Genomic DNA, 20,173 nt, shown 5'->3' with positions numbered 1-20,173 from the left:
TTTCATCTAGCAGCCTATCAACATGTAAACATATCTAAACACTGCACCGCAAAGCACGTCCAGAGATCCAGAATTTGGCTGTGCTGCAGAGACAGGAATGTAGAAGTGAAACTGAAGTGACACCAGGACAAAGCTCCCTCATGCTCCTCCATTTCACGGACGTGGCCTAGTGGGCACTGTGAAGATGGGCTGACAGTTGGACTAGATGGTCTTAGTAGTCTTTTCCAACCTTAGTGACTCTACGATTCTGTGTGATTCATGCTTTGCTTTGCACAAACACCACCAGGGCAGTGCAAATCCAAACAAACAGCCAAAGAACGCGGTTTTGCCAAGGAACCAGCAGCAAGAAGCAACTCCGTGCTTGCTAAGAGAGAGCAGGATGAGAACGGCTAAGTATTTGGAACAAGCATTCGTGCATAGCTATGAAGTGTTATCTACTGCAAGGAATCAAGAAACAGAGGAAATAAAGGAGAAATATTTATTTTAGGCAGGATTTGCGCTATCCGCTTACTCTATTCCTAAATGAGTAATCAAGACGTTACTTGGCTCTAAACACCACGGGGGAATAAAATGTCACCACTGCAGCTGCCAAATTTCCCGCTACCAGCCCTTCAAATTAAGGGGGAAAAAAATATAAATGTATAATTTGATTAGTGAAAAGTCCAAATCTTTGCCCAAAGCCTGGTTCTTCCTGTAACATCACATTCTTTTCTTCTTGTGTAAACTTCTCATTATAACAGAGACATCTTCATAATATAATAATTCTGGTTATAATGTAACTGCGGGTAACATAACTCCTGCATTAGAAAAGGCAGCATGCTCTAGTAATGTTGTTTTAATGTAATTTGTGTACTGCAGGAACTGGCTGAACCTGGTCATTTAGAATTTGATCAATGTGAATTAGTGTCTTAAAGAGATGAACCATTTGATAATTCAGAATTTGATCAATGTGTATCAGGACCTCATGGAGATAAAACATTTATCATGAACATTTGGAATATCGGTCTCATCCAGGCAGCGCTGCAGAAGGTAATGAACAGGCATCAATAAGGTCTGCAGACAAAGTACAGAAGAGCTGTCAGTTCTCGGACACAAAACCTATATGGGATATTTGGTTATTCCCCTTCAATGGGCTAAACTATCCCTAAAGACCGATGAAGCCACGACTGACGTAATTTCAAGGACTAAACGGAGGAAGGAAAGGAAAATCCAGGAAATATTTAAGTAATTAACCACAACACTCTGCTCTCGAAAGAGATACAGTTTAAAAAGTTGAAGTAATACAAGTTACCTCAATAACAGCTAGTAACTCATTACACAGATGTTTAAAAGTGAGACTTTTATAATAATTCCAATTAGATCTATTAATCTCTCACTTAGAACCTGAAATCACACTGACACGCAGCACACTGGTTTATGCATTAACAAAATTTAGCAGTTCAGCCTTATTTAATTCTCCCTTTACAGCCAATTAAACAAGCTCTTTAAACACCCCAGCTTGAAACTCTGTCCACAATCCTCACGTGCAATGAAACTGAAAACGAGAAGTGCCTGGCGACACCAAAAGAGCATCATCTTGAGGTTTCACTAAATCATTCATAATTTATCCATCAAGCTACACACAAAAGGCAGTGCTAAAATTACGTCCGCTGAATTTAAACCTTCAGTAAAAAGACATGCCATTTAAAAGGATTTTACATAAGCAAGACTTTAAAATGGTGTCATAACACAGAGATTTTATGCCCTTCATCAAATCTATTCCAAGTTAGGTCCATACTTCAGATATCTTTTTTTTTCTGATTACATTTTCCTTTTGTATTTAATGCAATGGATCAAAATCGGATCCACTCATCAGAAAGCTCCAAATAATTTTCAAGAAAAATTGGCCTGAAGTGCAAAGGAAGCAATGTAATTTCAGTACTGGGATTGCAATGAAGACTGGTCAAATACTTGATATCGATCGTGCTCAAGAAACACTTGGACACTATACTGAAGGCCATGGTTTAGTGGGAAATATTGACAATAGGTGGACGGTTGGACTGGATGATCTTGGAGGTCTTTTCCAGCCTTGGTGATTCTATTATTCTATTTATACCTCTAGTATCTAGAAAATGAAGAACTGACCAATCTAATCATCTGTTAGGAATCCCCGATTATCCAACCAAAGCCTTCTTTGTTAAATACTCTTTTATTTATGCAGATAGACCGAAGCATCCTTCAAAATGGCTTTCTTAGAATTTGTACCTGTTGTTCAACACTGACTGGTCCCTTAGCCAGTTTTTTTTTTTTCTTTTTATGCAAAGAGAACCCTAAAGCATTTGATTTATTCAGGAAATTGATTATAGAATCATAGAACAGGCTGCCCGAGGAGGTTGTTGATGCCTCATCCCTGGAGACATTCAAGGCCAGGCTGGATGTGGCTCTGGGCAGCCTGGTCTAGTGGTTGGCGACCCTGCACTCAGCAGGGGGGTTGAAACTCGATGATCTTTGAGGTCCTTTTCAACCCAGGCCATTCTATGATTCTATGATTCCATACCAGGGAAAAATAAACAGATTTAAAAAAAGAGTTTCCTACCTTTGGCCATAATAACAACATAAAGCTATCAACTACCACTTCAAGTAACAATAAAGCCTTGTTTCAAAATAATACAAGTCGGATTAGGCAATAATTAAGATTTAAAAACATGAATGTAACCGAATGTAACAAGAGAAGGCAAAATATCCGCCCTGATGGGGATCTTACACAGATGAAAATAATGACAATGAATGACAACATACCAGGCTTCCCATCTGTAACAGAGAGACCTCCAAATTATGCTAAAATCACGCCACTGTCAATGGTCATTTTTGTCCCTCTTGTTTAAGGGACGTATGAATCCAGTCCTCAGTTTTAAAGTCTGCATCATTAACCAGCACAAAGATTTCATATACACACTCAAGAATACTAGCAACTCCTGATATTAAAATGATTTTATCTTGCCGTTAAGAAGTTTCCATTACTATCAGCAGCTCAAGAAAAACCTTTGCTCCCTCTCATCATGGAGCAAAACAAAGCAAAAACAAAAACAAAACAAAAACCCTCCAGAAACCTAAAAACAGGAACAAAAATAATTCACTTTGCACAGCATTTCTTGGTTACTGCTGAGACTATAAGGTTGTAAAAAGTTCTCTTCGTATCCTTACTGAAATGATAAATGGAACCTTCCAACTAATGGATGAACTAGCAAAAAGGGAAGAGTCCAAGGCTAAGGGTCAGAGTCACTTTGATACATCAATTACTGCATCTTCATTTAACCATCCTCAGGACTAATAAAATTTATTTAATTTGACCTTCACTGGTAGGGGCAAAGTGAAGTTGCTAATTTAAATCCTTTCACGTCATGCAAGCACAGGATGAATACTATTGTAATGCAAAGTTGGAATTACATTTTTGTTGTTCCAGAAGAGAAAAAAATGTTAAAGAATATATTCTTAGGATATTTCACACATCTTATCAAATACAGATTAATTAGGACATTACTAACTGTGCATCTAATTTCTATGCAGCTTATGGTTACTACACACTGGCCTCCAAATTCTTCAAAATTCTCTCATCTGAATTTTTTTTCAAGACAGACTGATAGGATCTGCGATAGCAGAAATGGGAATTTCTATTTATTTTAATATGGATAAGAATTCAACTACTCGCCAGGCTCAAAAACAAAGGTAGGAAAGACTTACTTGAACCGGGCTGACACTTCATCAGCAGCTTTTTGGTATTGCTCAGTCGTTACTTTGTAGAACTGGGCACTCTGCAAGTTAAAAAAGAAAAAAAAATCAAAAAGTTAATACTACATTTTTCACATAATATCTGTTATATACATGTGAACACCTGGTAAGTAGCATTCATTTAGATATTTCACACATTTCAGTTGCTCAAAACCAAAGCAACAACAAAAAGGAAACAAACACACAACAACAACAACCCAAGAGCCCTCATCTGTGCTATACTACAAAGCTTCAAAGACATTTTTGTTAAGTGTGTCCTGTTGGCTCTGGAAGGTTATGAAAAAGAGATGGCTCTCAGGAAGGAAACGGCAAAGAAAGACAGGGTACAATTCATGCCGTTAAGTACTAGGCAATATTGCAATCTGCAAAGCATCTCCACTAGGAAAAAAAATAAAAATATTGAATCCTTCCTTCTTTGCACGCATCTCTTTGCGTTACATACACATACATCCCCATCTAGTTAGCACGTGATTACTGCATCCAGGCCTGGGGCCCCCAGCACAAGAAAGACACAGAGCACTTGGAACAAGTTCAGAGGAGGGCCACCAAGACGATCAGAGGGCTAGAGCACCTCTCCTATGAAAAAAGTTTGAGGGAACTGGGCTTGTTTATGTCACGGTATTATCTAAGGGTCTGCATCCATGACAAGGGGGACAGGCCCAAAAGAAAAAAAAAAAAAGAGAAAAGAGAAAAAAAAAATTGTCGGCAGGTAGGGGCTGGCCCCAAGGGGTCCGGCAGCTAAAGCAGCAGGGAAGCCGCGGACCCCCAGCCTGGGGGAAACAAAGGGAAGAGGGGAAAGGCAGGGGACGCGTAGGCAGATCTAAAACAAAACAGCAACACCAATCTGAGGAGGAAAAACTAATTTTACTAAATATACCGAAATTGAGGCCAGTGAAATCATAACAGAGAGAGAGTTTACAAGCTGAGAGTCTTACACAGTAAACTGCAGGAGGACCACGTGCTTCTCCGCCGGGCAGGAAGGGAAGAGACCCCACGTCTCCCAGGCGGCTTCACCACCCCCTCCAACGCAAAGACCCCTGGGGAGTGCATCTCCTCCCCTCCTCGGGAGGACCACACACCAAAAAAGGCAGTTTGCAGTAAGCAGGGAATTAACTCTTTAACTGCCAGTGCTTTACACGATGTAATGATGTGGAATACCGACAACAAAAATCACAACCATGACAGTTTAGCTTAGGGAAGAGAAGGCTCCGGGGAGACCTCACTGTGGCCTTCCAGGACTTGCAGGGAGCACATAAACAGGAGGGGGAACGACTGCTTAAGATGGGTTGATAGTGGCTGGACAAGGGGGAATGATTTTAAACTAAGACGGAGGAGGTTTAGGTTAGATATTAGGAGGCAGTTCTTCACTCCGAGGGTGCTGATGCACTGGAACAGGTTGCCCAGCGAGGCTGTGAATGCCCCCTGCCTGGAAGCATTTGAGGCCAGGCTGGATGGGGCTTTGAGCAACCTGGTCTGGTGGGAGGTGTCCCTGCCTATAGTAGGGGGGTTGGAACTAGGTGATCTGAAAGGTCCCTTCCAACCCAAGCCATTCTATAATTCTATGGAAAATGAAACAGCGCTCCGCTGTCTTTTCCAAACACGTGAACTTCCACAGCTTGGATGGGATTGGTTATTCAGAACCTACCCTGCCAGGTTGGGAAGACATTAACATCTTCACCAACCACCTGGATGAAGGGACAGAGTGTACCCCTGGCACGTGCCCAGATGTGGCGGATACACCAGAAGGCAGTGCTGCGATTTAGAGACACTTAGACACGATGAGAGTTGGACACAGAGGAACCCGATGGGGTTTAACAGGGCAAGGGCAGGGTTGTACACCTGGGGGGAATAACGGCAGCCATCAGTAGAGGCCAGGGGCTGACTGCTGGAGAGGAGCTCTGTAGAGAAGCACCTGGGTGTCCTGGTGGACAACAGGCTGGCCATTTTCACCTTCTGGAGGTGACCCTGGTGAGCCGTGAAGGAGAGGTATCCCCCCAAGGAAGATCTGGGATGTTACCCAGGCAAGTGGACAACCGTGGAGAAAGGCATTGAGTAATGGAGGGAATGAGCTGTGCTGGAGGTGACGCATAATGTCGACAAAAGAGAGCAGATCGAGGCAGGATGCTGGGAGGAAATTCCTTCAAGGAAATTCTTTCAAGGAAATTCTTGCCCAGAGAAGCTGTGGAGCTGCCACCCTTGTACTTGGGAGCCAAGGGCCCGCGCCCACAGCCGCCATGAGGCGGTGACCGTGATGTCACAGTGGGTGGCAGGGAGCGGCCATTGTGACGCGTGAGGCTTGGAACAGAGCAAAGGCTGCCGGGCTCAGGCCCAGTCAGTGCGGCCTGGTGAGGCGCAGAGAGAGCAGGGACTCTCGCAGTGCTCGCCGTTGACGCAGATGATGTGCGACAGGAAGCGGAAGGCCTCCGGCTCGGAGGAGCCAGGTGAGAGCCACGTATCCCTGTGCACAGCTCCCACCAACAGGCAGAGCGGTGCTGGGGGTCTGCCTGTGGCTGAGAGCTGAGAGGGGAGGCAGGGGCAGGCAGGGCCTCCACACAGGCATGGGGCAGGGCCCCACTGCTCCTTGGCAAGGGGGCCCAGCTTGGGCTGTGGCTGCCCTCTGGCACCGTTGGGCCTGCAACGGCCCCTTCCTCTACGCTGCCTCCAGCCAGCACGGCAGGCACAGAGCAGGAGCCTGGGGACAGCCCTCTCGGACAGCTGGCCCTGCAAGGTGCTCACCGCTGCTCACATTTGCTCTCTCCTCTCCAGTGTGCGTGCTGTGTGGCCGGGACGATTTTGACCTGGACATCTACGGACGCACATTTAACCAATGTGGGTTCTTGGTCCATGAGTTCTGCCTGGTGAGTTCCCTCAAGTGATCCTGACTGCTTCCTGTCGGGGTGCTCTCTTCCTTCCTGTCCTCATGGGATTCTGCTCTTTTTTCTCCTACAGATGTTTGCCCACATCGATTTTGTAGACTACCCCGCACTGGGAGGAATTGTGGGCCTCCCCTTTTTTACAATCACACGCAAGGCCAAGCAAGCAAACCAGAAGGTGAGGTCCTGATCAAAGCAGGCACATTTGTGTCAGGAGGGGCTCACACCAGCCCAGTGTGGACCCAAAGAAAGCAATCGCAGCCCTTCCAACCGCCTCCAGGACAAAGGCCTATCACAGGAGATGAGCCTTGTCCAACAGGCGGATTTGTAGAGTGTGACCCAGCAGTGCCCGCATCCTGTGCCCTGCCCAGAGCTGTGGGGCCGGTCCTGAAGGCCCTGAGCCTGCTGCTGATGGGGCTGTTCTGCTCTTTCCAGCAATGCTGTGTTTGTGGCGAGAGGGGAGCTGCCATCGCATGTGCAGAGAGCGGCTGTGAACGAAGCTTCCATCTGCCCTGCGCCGCAGATGGGGAGTGCATCACACAGTTCTTTGGAGAGCACAGGTAAGGGCTGTGAGCAGCAGCCAAGCCAGGGAGGAACCCGCAGCAACACCTGCCAGAGCCAGAGCCAGGGCCTGCGGCTCCTTCCTGCTGCTCTGCCCTCCTCGCAGCACTTCTCACCGTGCCCATCCCTTCCATCTTCCCCCAGGTCCTTCTGCTGGGAGCACCGCCCTCGACAGGCAGCGGGGATAGCTCCAGCAGAAGACAGCACCTGTGTCATCTGCCAGGAGATGGTGGGGGACAGATTGTCCTACCACACCCTGGTGTGCCCAGCCTGCACACAGGCCTGGTTCCACCGGGTCTGCATCCAGGTAGGAGCCCTCCCCTCACGCTGCAGGCACGCTTGGTGCTCAGCAGCACCAGGCCCTGCTCACGCTCACCCTGCTTGTGCTTCTCCTGCAGCGACAGGCCTCGAATGAAGGCACTATGCGCTTCCAGTGCCCCGGTTGTCAAGACAAAACTATCCTCTGTACCGAAATGTCCACTCTGGGGATCCAAATCCCAGCCAGGTTGGTGTCCTTCTGCCAAACCGCGCAGATGAGAAGGCGTGAGGGCTGGGCCTGCCCAGGGACTGTCTCGGCAGGCCTGGCCCTTTGCTGTCTCATGAGCACGTTCCTCAGCTTCTCGGGGAAGCTGGAAATGGAGTTGGGGAGGATGAGGTGGGGTAACCTCGGATCTTATGCTGGGGACACTGGGGGCTCATCACTTTCCCTCCCTTCTCTTGTAGAAGACCATCCCGGGAGGACAATGATGCAGACGCATCGCTTCTACAGAGGCTCATGCAGTGCAATGCCATCACGTGCTTTCACCCTGAGGGCAGAGAGCAGACAGAAGAAGAGGGGTGAGTTACCGCAGCAGCTCTGTGGGGCTCCTCGGGGGATCTCAGCCTCACCACAGGCTGGGGGAGCAAGGACTGAGCAGCAGAGATGTGCTGGGCACTCCCTGGCTTGGCTCGCTTGATCCTCACAGCCACAACCCCTTTGCTTCCCCAGGCCCTGGCAGCTGATCCGGTGCAGCTCCTGTGCTGCAGAGAGCACCCACAGACAATGCTCCTACTCGAGCATCAGAGGGAACATGTGGGACTGCGACATCTGCGCTGGCCTGGGGACCGGTAAGAGGCAATCAGCCGCGTGGCACCGGGCTGGGGCCAAGCAAGGCCTGCCAGCAAGTGCACAGGGCAGCTTTGCCAGAGTTTCTCTGCCCCAGCCTGTCCCTACCCAAGGCTACAAGTTCCTTCTGCTGACGTTCCCGCCTTTCCTTACAGCTGCCAGCACCACCTTGCTGCTCTCCCAGTGCAGCACTGCCAGCCAGGAGGGCCTGGGGCCAGCCCACAGCCCCCAGGAACCTGAGGACAGCAGGCCCGGCCCCGCCAGCCAGGCAGCACTGGGGCCACCACACAGTTCCCAGCTGCCTGAGCTCAGCAGCAAGACCAGTGAGCTGGACACTGAACACAAGACAATCAGCTCACCTTTTCCTGACCTGCAAGATACATCAGAGCAGCATCACACACACCATGGGAGCGGACATACACCAGTCCCAAGCGCTGAAAGCAGCTCCCACCCATCCACCAGGCGGGGCACATCACCGTCCTCCAGAGAGGCCACAGCGGCTGCACGCCTTAGAAGGCGTCCCAGGCAGCGGGGAACAAGCCGCATACGAAGCCGCTCCCCGCTGCAACGTCGGGCCCCCAGTTCCCAGAGCCGGACAAGAAGACCTCGAGGCAGCAGGCGAATACCAGCTGCAGCTGCTCGCAACAGGACCCCCAGCACCACCAGACGGGTGACACGGAGCTCGCTGAGGGCTTCCCTGCGTTCGGACTCTGGGGAATGGCCCAGGCAGCCAGGGACGGCCCGCACGCGAAGCCATTCCTCAGTGGCACGTCGAGCCACAAAAGTCCACAGCCGGCCCTGAGGAGGCTACAGGAGCCAGTTCCAACAGTGGCGGCTATCCCCACTGCCATGAAGGCACTGCTGGGTTCAACATCAAAGCCAACATCCCCCCACCTACACCTCCACTCAGCCCCAGAAAAGATGGCACGGAAGCAGCCGCGTGCCAGCACCACGTGCTGGCTCTCGTCCCAAGTGGCCAACACAATAAACCCAGCCACCCCCCCCACATTTCTTTGTCAGCTGCTTCTTCTTTGCTTGTCCTGTGGTGGGCAGACTTAGGCACTAGGATCACAGGGTTTTCTCCTCCTCAGCACCTTCCCAGGGGCTGACACAGCAGCAGGCTGTGCAAAGGCTGCTCAGCAGCCGCAGAACTGTGCGCAGAGGAACTTGACGAGGTCCAACAAGGCTAAGTGTGGGGCCCTCCTCCTGGGGAGGAGTAAGGGCACGCTTCTGAAAAGTTAGGAGCTGATCTGCTGGAGAGGAGCTCTGTGGAGAAGGACCTGGGTTCCCTGGCGGACAATGGGCGTGATCGGGAGGCAGCAGTGTGCCCTTGTGGCCAAGAAGGCCAATGACCACCTGGGCTGCATTCAAAGGAGCGTGGCCAGCAGGGCAAAAGAAGTTCTCCTCTCCCCCTACTCTGCCCTGGTGAGGCCACACCTGGAGTCCTGTGTCCAGTTCTGGGCTCCTCAGCTCAAGAAAGACAGGGAAGTGCTGGGGAGTCCAGCAATGGACTCCAAAGACAATGAGGGGCCTGCCTGGAGGAGCATCTTCCTCAGGAGGAAAGGCTGATACACCTACTGCTGTTCAGCCTGGAGCAGTCTGAGAGGGGATCTTACCAATGCTTGTCAGTGCTTAAATGGTGGCTGTCAAGAGGATGAGGCCAGACTTTATTCATTGCTGCCCAGCAACAGCACCAAGGGGCAGAGAGGTTGTGGACTCTCCTTTCCTGGAGATATTCAAAATTTTTAGTGCAGACTGCTACAGCCTCCAACATGGGGTTGCTGGAGCATGTCCAGAGGAGGGCCACAAAGATGTTCGTTGGGATCACAGGATTTTCTCCCTGTGGCTTTGGGAAGCCTAGTATAGTGGTTGGTGACTCTGCACTCAGCAGGGGGCTTGAAACCAGATGATGTTTGAGGTCCTTTTCAACCCAGGCCATTCTGTGATTCTATGATTATATGATACTGATGTCAGGCTTCAAGGCTGAGCAATAAATTAACCACACCTTGACTTTTTCTTTTGCTCTTTGCCTTGATAATGCCTTTTGCAGAAAGTTAGTTTAATTTTCCATTTTTCCAAGTCACTTCAGCCACTTCCTCATTTATTTTTTTCATGCAGCTTCAGAGCAGATTTCCATCTCCCCTAAACCAAGGTAATGCCTTTCACTCCGATCTACCAAATGATCAATTGCCAAAATGCAGGTCAGACAAGATTGAGTCATCAAGCAGTACAACTTTTCTATACACGAAAATGGCCAAATTTCTCAGTGGGACATACAATATTCAAAGAGAAATCACTATAATGTTGTGATGCTTCATGTCTAGATAATACATACCTGGTATTTTTAAGGAGATTTTTACAGTCCTAGCACAGTTGGACTTAAGATGTAATCGCTAAGGCACCTGGCTTCACAGTTGGAGGAATAATGAAAAGTTAAAGCAGTTCAAAAGTTCCCTGAAATGTTATTTTTCCATGAATAGAGGAGCCAACAGGAGAAACAACGCTGTGGAGAAGCACCAAGGCTTTTTTGGCCCTGGCAAGATCCCCTCCTTAGCGCTGCAACTCTTGAGTCATCTGGCATCCCAGGGAGGCACGTTAACATGGCAACAAAACTCTTACAATTACACGCTGCGTGATTACTGAAAAAGCCTTTTGAATCCTTATTTTAACAACCTACCTATTAATGCCACGGTTTAAGGTTATTCATTCCTTAACACGATTTTGCTTCTTTAGAGCATTTAGCATACATGTATGGAACAATGCAGTCCTGGGAAGTGTCATTCCAAGTCTATTTTGGGTAAAGCAAGTGCTTTAAGTTATTTACTGAAGACACTGAAAAAGCAGTGTGCCTAAAGCACTGCCAGGAAATAAGCAAAAAAGCCCTTTAACTGGAAAGATCACTCTTTTGCAAGTGCTGAAGATGACAGTCTCCTCGATCAGTGAGTTAGCAAACACGTCCTGAACAAAATGTACCTGTGCCAAATTAGGTTATGAGAAATGCAGGTAAGAAAGCCCACTATGGTAAACACAACTGATGGAAACTCCAAAACACGCAGCGCTATCTAGAAAAATAAAAACATCTTCCCTTTCCGTTTGAGGAAATCACCTTCCAAGGTCCTTCCATGTGAATTATGAACTTGATACGTCCAGAAATCACTGAAAATAACACCAACTCTGAAAGCGGCTAAAATTGCATCGCCAGTCCAATATTTGACTGCAAATTATAACAAATCGGGCAGCGTCTCCCACGGTCAAAGGGCATGCACAGATCACAAAGAGCGCGGTGGTCCGCTGCCGTCCTGCTTCTGAGGTTCAGACCTAATCATTCATTTGTACTGAAATCAAGGCTTCCACGCATGCGGCTCGGGGTCATTTATTTTTTCATAAATCACTGCTGGCCAGTAAGAAAATGAAAATGAAATCCTCCTCACACCAGTGACCCCCATCGCGTTCGGCAATCCCAGCTGCCCAATGACAGCCACGTCCAGGCTCCTTGGACATAGATGCAATCAATAGGGATGTGATTAGACAGCAGGCTGACTGCAGAGCGAGTGCGGACAGGTCACCATTTGAGATGATGAATAGCTCTCTATCATCCTACAGTCCCCTACGACGCTAACATTTACTATAATCTTATTTGGGTTGCGATTTATCTTTCTTTGGCCTGATCAATAAAGATGAACACAACAGTTGTAAGGATCGATTGCAATTTTTTATCATTTTCAAGCATGGAGGAGCGTTTCTGACACAAAAACAATATTCTGAGTGTACTTGTTCTACTTTTTAATTGCAGTTCAAGTGATCAGCTGAGCTGCTATATATGCCAAGAAGTTTAAGCCCACGGTAGACTCAAGCTATGGAGAAATCATTTGTTATCTTAGTGTGATATGTTTCTCGGATCAGATCTTCCTTTGAAAGTCATTCAGTCTCTCTTTCAGAGAGATATTCTCAATAACCGAGAGAGGAAATATCATTTCAGAAGTCCTCTCTAATCCTCCAGATAAGAATGCAGTGAGCATTCCTCTAAACACAGAAAACATGGTGGTATAACACAGCACTGAGAACATAGGTAATTTCCTCAGTCTCTGTATTTATGTTGTGTATGTAGTCCAAATATGCACGGACTGCTCAACCCCAAGTGCAAGATAAAAGCCATGGTCCAATTCAAAGATTAGCAGCAGTGGCAGATTATCAGAGTAGCTCTGGATTAAACACATTATCTTCAGGGGGTGCCCCAAAGTGTGTGCAGGCATGGGAGAAGGGAACAGAAATGCAACAGCACCATTCTGCATTGAGCTCTGTGTGCATGCACATACAAACCTCAGCTATGTTTATTACATTCCATTTTTATAGATAGATAACTAAAAAAATATCTATATAAATATGTTAAAAACATGTAATATGTTTAAGGTAACAAACGTGTCTTTCTTAGATATGTGGAATTGTATATTTCAAGGATTATCTTAATGGTGCCACTAAAATGGCAGCAAACAACACAACTGAGTTCCCTGTGTCTTTGATTTGGGTCCCCTGGGAATGCACATTATAAAACAGTCTTTGCTTACAGAGTTATGCAGCATCTTCCTCTCATTTGCACTCTTCTCCGTTGCTGCATAATAAAACCATGGCTTTCTGCAGACCTTTATTATGGTCTCCTTTGTTGAAAGAAGTATGAAAGTGCAAGAATTATGTTATGAAAGATGCAAGGAACTTCCAGAAGGGAACAAGAAATGTCAGGGTTATGGCAATTAATCATCAGCCCAGATTATGTGGAAGATGCTATTTCTGCATCTGTTATGGAGTTCTTACACAATGTGGGCGTGTTGCTTGACTCTAATATCAAAACAAAGTGGCAAATGTGGTTCTTGATGACTAAATTTCAGCTTGTTCAAAGAATCTAGTCTAATCACTGAGGATTCAGGCTAGCAGATCTCACACCTTACAGAATATGGAGAACAGCTTCAATTTCGCTATCACTGCTGACACAAAGGGGGGCTCAGGAAGTAGCTCAACACAGAGATTTAAGTTTTAAGCGGCTCAAACTGGGGGAAAATAACCCCCAAACTAAGGATTCCAAGTCATCAGTGCCTTACCTCCCTCTTACAAGCACAAATAGGATGTGGGATAATTTTGGTTTTAGTCACCAGGCGTTTGTTACATGTAAAAAAAAAAAGCTTTAGCCTTAACTGCCTCACATAGGAATTAAGAAATTTATTTTCAGTTCTAATATATTGTGGAAATGGTAACGCAGAAGGGCTTTCTTCAATTTTGTGAAGTTTGAATGCTGTGAAATAAATAATGGATGCCACGCACACCGAGCAATGTGTATGTAGATTGAGTAAGTGGGATCATATGGGGGATTCACAGCAATTACATGAGCAGGTGTGGTTACACATTAGAGACCTGCATCAACTGCAGAAGCCCACTGCCTTTTATGCTGACATTTTCCATCTTGCAAGCAGATAAATACAATATAGGAAACAATGCTTTCTCTCTCTGCTTATCCACCTGGATCTGTATGGCGAAAGGTTCTTGCTATGACAGCAAAAATCTGAGCCAGAGGAGGGAGAACACTGCTTTAATAAATGCGTAAATTGATACTTCTATAGGAATATCAGTTGTTCTGCTTAACTGGAACAGGAAAAGGTTAGGGACAGAAAAAACCCAAAACATAAATGATGCAAAGTGGGCACAATTCCAGCTTCTTGGTACAAAATCCTTAACTTTTAGGTCCAAAATTAACGGATCAGCATTTTTAAAAACACTGTCACTTTGTGTTATTTGCTGTACCTTTGTGTTAATTACTGTGCAGCATGCAATTACAGGAGTTTTGATGAAAAGCCTGCAAAAACTCACAGCAGTGACTAATTTTACATGCAACTGTAATCTAATTAGCCTGAATAGGACCACTACATGTTAAGTTACTTAAGTGTTTATGGCTTGAAGACTAAGCAGATAACACGGGATGCAACCGAATTAAAACAACTGATAATCAGCGTTTGTTGTGCACCTCATTTAATACCCTTAATCAGAAAGAAAGGTTGGCATTTTGGTAAAAGCTGTAGAAAAGCTACCGCCAAACTATGGGAACTGAGGGAGATGTAGGCTGGCATTATGGAACAGAAGCTAAAGAAAAGAGGTCTGCAAGTTAACTTTAAATCTATCCAATTTCCCCTGATAAATACACAGAGCCTTAGCAAGGATATGGCACGCTATAGTTCAGGTGGAACAAAATATGCTCTATGGAAAGAAGTATTCTCATCATGCTTGCCCTCAAAATAAACTACCCTGAACAAAAGTAGGAGCAGACACCTCTTAAAGAGCATATTGTGGAGGAATAAGAGTATGATTATTTAGCTAGACGGCTCTGATTTCAGAAGTCTGTGTAAGGAAATGAAGTCCCATAGAACTCAAGGAGGTCAGCTGTTTTGTCTGCACGCGGGACCTCAAAGCAGAAGTGCATCTTTTACTCTTGGCTGAAAATCTTCAGATTTCCAGGACGATAAAGTTCTGAAAGATCTCGTGTCATCCGAGCTGATAAAAGGTTGTCAAAAGAACCAAGAGAACTTGAGAGTCCTCATTTAATTTCACCAAAGATGCATCACCTATATGCACTACTTTATAACAAACGTGCTGAAGCTGTTTTCACTGCAGACGTACCATGACTTCTTTTTTGCCACTTAAATTTTTCTTTTAAGCCTCTTGGCTCTTCAAGCCCTGAACAAATTCAATATGAACATAACATTCATGCATTCCATCTAAGGTGGGTATATATATTTTTTTAATTTAATAGTTTCGTAGTTAACAGTTCATTCGACAAAGGAAAAGTAGTGTGACTTCCACACAAAGGAGACAAATCTGGCCTTTGCTTCAAGTCAGTGCTGCAAAAGACAAAAATGAGCACAGCTTGACTTCAGAGCAGCTCAGCACCTGCTCCACCCACCAAAGGAATGAAGAGCTTGGGCTGTTTGGCACCTTTGAGAATCAGGGGAGAATTTTTTAATTTAAAGACTTCTTTTTCCTTGTCATCCTCCCCCATGGAAGGACTCAAAGCATCGGCAGGCAAAGATTACCATGTTCCTTAAATGGCAAATTGGAAAGTTTTCTTTGCTTCTTTTTAATCCATTGCTGCTGAAGCTGGGCTTTCTTTTATCCCATAATTGAACTTCTGGCCATTTCATCTCAGTTCCTTTTATGAACTCAAGTTGTGGATAACACGGAGCATTTTGTTTTATTCATTCTGTTGACACATAGCCTGAGATCTATATGGCCTTAAATGAAAAGATTTCCAAAGCCACTGGGAAAAAATTCTACTTAAACCTACAGAGTTGCTTCACAGATTTCAACCCAACCTCAAGGCTGCCACAGTCCCCACTCGGTTTTTGTGCCACAAAGTGGGGATCAGCAGTTGGGCACAGCCACATCTGCCCAAAGCAAGACATTACAGCAAAGAAAACCCATAAAGAACTGTGGTTTGGGTAGCAGGAGGCACTGCTAAGATGTATGATCACTAGATCATGCCCCATTGTTAGGCACATAAAGTTGACCATATGGATTATAAAGAAAAAGGCAAGAAATACTGCTGCAAGAAATACCCTTACAGCACACGGTCATGCTTAATCTCTGAAGCTGCCAATGAAAGCAACAAATGTGCAAAAAAAGACAAAGAACTGGGGAAGAGGGAATGACAAGAAGACAATAAGACTATCTAATGCAGTGCTAAACAGTGTGCATACATCTAAGTTCCAAACTATATTAACTTACTGCTTTATAAATATATGGCCATTTTTATTGCATCTTTATTTGAATTAAAAACCTCTATTTGTCTCTGAATTTATTTTAATAAGCCAGGGAAAGCCAAGCATATAACATCATACAGATTCCCAAATAATACTGCATCTTCATTCTGCCTCAAATGCTATTAAAGTGATGCATGAATGAAGTAATTTCTCCTGAAATCTCATCAAACCAGGCCTTTGCTCCAATTTTTAAACAGGTTATTTTCATAGAAGTTATGACTTCCCTCATTTGGTCCAGCTGCACTACGCAGCCAACTGCTGCATTTTTCAGCTCCAGAGATGAAATAAGAAAGGTCCAACTCCCTGTTTAGGGAATCTACCACATCTAATGCTTTCTGTTCTTGTTGGGCTTTTTAGTGTGCTATTATAAACTCATTTTGAATGAATGGGCTGATCGCATATGGTGCTGTTTTGCCTTCATCAGAAGACAGGATCTAACTGGATGGACCAAGAAAGTTCTCTGTATCTGGTTACAGAGCTGAAAACATGAGTTATTCAGCTTTTGGGCAAATCTATGCAAACTGAACATAAGAGAATGACTACTCTCCAAAGCAAACCCGTTTTCTAACTCTGAGCTCCAGCATAAAGATAATTTCCAGACTTTCGGGACTTCCAAAGAAATAGCCAAGAGTTCCCTTGATGGGAGACCACAACCACGGTATGAGGATGTTCAGGACTATTTAGAGACATTCACAGAAACAAAAAAGACGTGCACAAATCAGGGGACATGCCTTCATCAGAGGACGTGCTCTCAAAGCAGAAAGTAATGTTAACTGCAAGAAAGGGGAAAAGGAGATGTGAGGTAGGGAGAGAGAAGACAAAGTGAAAGAGAAGCCCTGTAATTCAGAAAAGCTCAGGTAAGGATCTGGGATTCTGGACTTACACTATAGAAGACATTCATACAACAAGATCTGTTTTCAACAGTTTGGTGGAGCTTGCCTACGGGTAAGTTCTATGTTGTCTGAAATTCAAGTGCAAATTCCCTCTCGTCTGCCCTTTACCCTCACACCTTTGTAGAACCACTATGGTCATCTTCCTCTTATGACCTGAAAGAAACTGGCTCTGGACCACAGCACTCCACTGACAGATTGTATGTGTGAACTATTAAGAGACTGCAGAAAGGACTTCGAACACCAACACCATCAAATAACTGTTTCTACAGAAGGACAAAAAGTCAGAGAGGTACCCAAAATAGTGCTGAAGATGCCAGAGACAGTATTGCAATCTACCCAAACAAAGGAAAGAAAACACGGCATCTTGGTAAATGTTGTGCCAGCAGACAATTCACTTCCCAACATGATTTCTTTTATTTCATTACATGTGTTTGTCAGAGAGTATCCAAGTGGTGTACAGCATTTATCTCATTTATCAGCAGAAAATGGGCAAAATAGCTTATTCTTCAACCTTTTCTTTTGAATTTCCAATCCTGTTTTTCAGGCACCACTAATACCTTTAGCTGCAATTATTAATGCCTCTAAAGTTTTTTCCAAGATATGCTGCACTTCACGTTTCTGCCCTAGTAGAGCACTGATCTCTAATTTGTTAACACTCAGAACTGCCAAAGAAAATGAAAACCTTTGTGAAAAGGACAAATCTATTCAAAATTCTTACAGCTATTCAGCCAAGCATCTAATCTGCATGTAATTGTAGTACAGTCTTTAATACAAATGTTCTCAATCTTAGAGATGCATGTGTAAATGCACAACTATATTTACATCTCCTGCTGATGACAAGATGCCTAATCTAAATCATTCCTATTTACAACTTTTCTTCTTCATCTCACCCCTTTCACTATTACACATTATAAATTACATTCTCCCTAAGGGTATCCATTGGATATTATTTTTCCACAACTGAAAGCAGACTTTCCACCCACCTCCACCCCCAAAATGAAAGAAACACAGAATGGCTGAAGTGGGAAGGGACCTCTGTGTCCATCTGGTCCAATCCTGCTCAAGTAGGACACACAAAGCAGATTGCCCAGCACTATGTCCAGACAGGTTTGGAGATCTCCAAGAAGAAAAACCCATAACTTGAGGTCCAATCTACTTCACTGCCCAAATCATTAATGAGGACTGGACCCAGTGGAGTACATTGCTCATTACCGACCTCCAGCTGCACTTTGTATCACTGACCACCACCTCCTGGATCCAGTCATTCAGTTTTCAATCCACATCGCTGCTCATATAGCCCATATTTCAACAGCTTCTCTGTGAGGATTTTATGGGAGACAGTGTCAAAGTTCTTACTGAAGTCCACGAAAACAATATCCACTGCTCCTTCTCCATCTGTGAGGTTGGCGATTTCATTATAGAAGCTTATCAGGTTGATCAAGCATGACTTCCCCTTGGTGAATCCATGACGACTGCTCCTGATGATTTTCTCCTTCATGTGCCTGGAAATGGTTTCCAGGATTATCTGTTGATCACCTTCCAAGGAATCAACATGAGGCTGACATGCCTGTAGGTTCTTGGGTCCTCCTTCTTTCTCTTCTTCACACTTGTTTTCTTCCAGCCTTTGGGCACTTCTCCCATTCACCATGATGGGCCAAAAGTTGTCAAGTGCGGCCTCACAATGACAACTGCCAGCTCCCTCAGTACTCATGGGCGCACTCTGTCAGGACCCATGGTCTTAGGAATGACCAGTTTGCTTAAGTACTCCCTGAGCAGATCCTCTTCCACCAAGGGTACATCTTCCTGGCTCCAGCACACAGCCTAGTCTCGGGGATTCCCGAATGGCATGTGAGTACTATCCAAATTGACAAATGCTGTCTTCAAGGCATATAGGAATGGCTATTGTTGCTGTCAGGGATGATGCCCAGGCAATGTATGATGAGGAATCCCTTCTCTCAGCGGTACAGTCTATGGCACGAGGAATAGCATGTTCATAAAGGATTTAAAATTCCCATTATTAGTTACCTTTACTGAATTAATTCTCAAACACAGCTCCAACTAGCAACTTTTGCATAGCAAAAGCCACGTTACTGGGAACAACACCAGCTCACAGGCAGATTAGGATGACCATGAGCCTTGCATGCCTGTCCATGGGTTACATGGAGACCTCAGTACTTTATTTCAGTGTACAGGGTACAAATCTGTTCTCCTCCTCCTGCTCCCCTCCCCGCAACTAGCCAGATACAGTTATTTCAAATACAGCTATATAAAATTGCAGTCCAGCACTGCAGATAGTTTTCATCATCAGTATGAACACACAGACCATCCCATATCTAGAGCAGCACAAAGTCAGCTTTGCTTAAATCTTCTATTATATACATGCACAGTTGTAGCTCATCTGCTGCATGGATAACTCTTACAAAATCCAGTGGTGTTACATGCAGGGGAAGAAAACTTGAGCTTACCCAAGAAGCTGTTATTGCAGACTTATTACAGAGACAGCCCTAAGGCCAGTGTAGCCCTCCTATGGACTACAGCAGCCATAATTTTGAGATTATGTTGCTCAATCTCTGTAGTCAGAGGAGTGGTCTGGGAAAATCATCCATTTCCACATGTTTCAGACTCATTTCAGTCAGCTTTCAGAGGCAGACACTTATCTCATTAAAGAGCCCAAAAGAATAAGAGAAAATTTCTTCTGTGAATTGCGGGTGAAAATTTGGCTGGATCATCAGGCTGCACCTAAGAGGACAGTTACACACAGAGTTTCTCAAGTATCTATACCACAACATTCCCTAATACCTTACCCAGTGGAGCAGAGATGGAACACGTGCTCACCAAGTTTGCAAATGATGCCAGAATGGGGGCACATGCCCTATTAGGAGAGGCGAATGGAATATGAACTGTTTGGTCTGCAGGACAGCAAGTCTTGGAGGGATCTGCTGCAGCACATTGGACCTGTTGGAGCACGTCCAGAAGAGAGTCACAAAATGATCCAAAGGATGGAACAACTCTCCTAATGAGGACAGGCTGAGAGAGCTGAGCTGAGGCTGAAGAGAAGGCTCCAGGAAGATCTGAGGAGCCTTTCAGTATCTAAAGGGGGCCTACAAGAAAGAAGGGGACAGACTTGTTAGCAGGGTCTGTTGTGATAGGACAAGGGGAAATGGTTTCAAACTA

General features: G+C 45.3%; 2 protein-coding genes across 6 annotated transcripts in view; one reads left to right on the top strand and one right to left on the bottom strand.

Moving 5' to 3' along the window:
• CHCHD3 (coiled-coil-helix-coiled-coil-helix domain containing 3) overlaps positions 1–20,173 on the bottom strand; it is a 164,758-nt gene that overhangs the window by 25,891 nt on the left and 118,694 nt on the right. For all 3 annotated transcript variants that reach the window (XM_021384293.1, XM_021384294.1, XM_021384295.1), the window contains exon 6: positions 3,721–3,791. In XM_021384293.1, the coding sequence (XP_021239968.1) occupies positions 3,721–3,791 (71 nt within the window). The remainder of the gene's footprint in view (positions 1–3,720; positions 3,792–20,173) is intronic.
• LOC110392224 (PHD finger protein 7-like) lies at positions 5,665–20,046 on the top strand. 3 transcript variants are annotated; one of them, XM_021384292.1, is made up of 6 exons: positions 5,665–6,209; positions 6,535–6,626; positions 6,718–6,819; positions 7,077–7,201; positions 7,347–7,509; positions 7,601–20,046. In XM_021384292.1, the coding sequence occupies exons 1-6, from the start codon at positions 6,164–6,166 to the stop codon at positions 8,156–8,158; spliced, it is 1,086 nt and encodes a 361-aa protein (XP_021239967.1). In that variant the 5' UTR covers positions 5,665–6,163; the 3' UTR covers positions 8,159–20,046. The 3 variants fall into 3 exon arrangements, with proteins under 3 accessions (XP_021239967.1, XP_021239965.1, XP_021239964.1); XM_021384290.1 differs by having other exon boundaries at positions 5,665–6,626; positions 7,601–8,039; positions 8,191–20,046; XM_021384289.1 differs by having other exon boundaries at positions 5,665–6,626.

Source organism: Numida meleagris, chromosome 1 (assembly GCF_002078875.1).
Source record: "Numida meleagris isolate 19003 breed g44 Domestic line chromosome 1, NumMel1.0, whole genome shotgun sequence".
Lineage (NCBI taxonomy): Eukaryota > Metazoa > Chordata > Aves > Galliformes > Numididae > Numida > Numida meleagris.
This window is presented reverse-complemented; position numbering and strand designations above follow the sequence as displayed.

Coding starts and splice junctions, on each gene's coding strand:
- LOC110392224 (XM_021384289.1), top strand. CDS start 6,327: ATGGGGCAGGGCCCCACTGCTCCTTGGCAAGGGGGCCCAGCTTGGGCT. Junction 6,627..6,717: donor TGGTCCATGAGTTCTGCCTG/GTGAGTTCCCTC, acceptor TTTCTCCTACAG/ATGTTTGCCCACATCGATTT. Junction 7,202..7,346: donor CAGTTCTTTGGAGAGCACAG/GTAAGGGCTGTG, acceptor ATCTTCCCCCAG/GTCCTTCTGCTGGGAGCACC.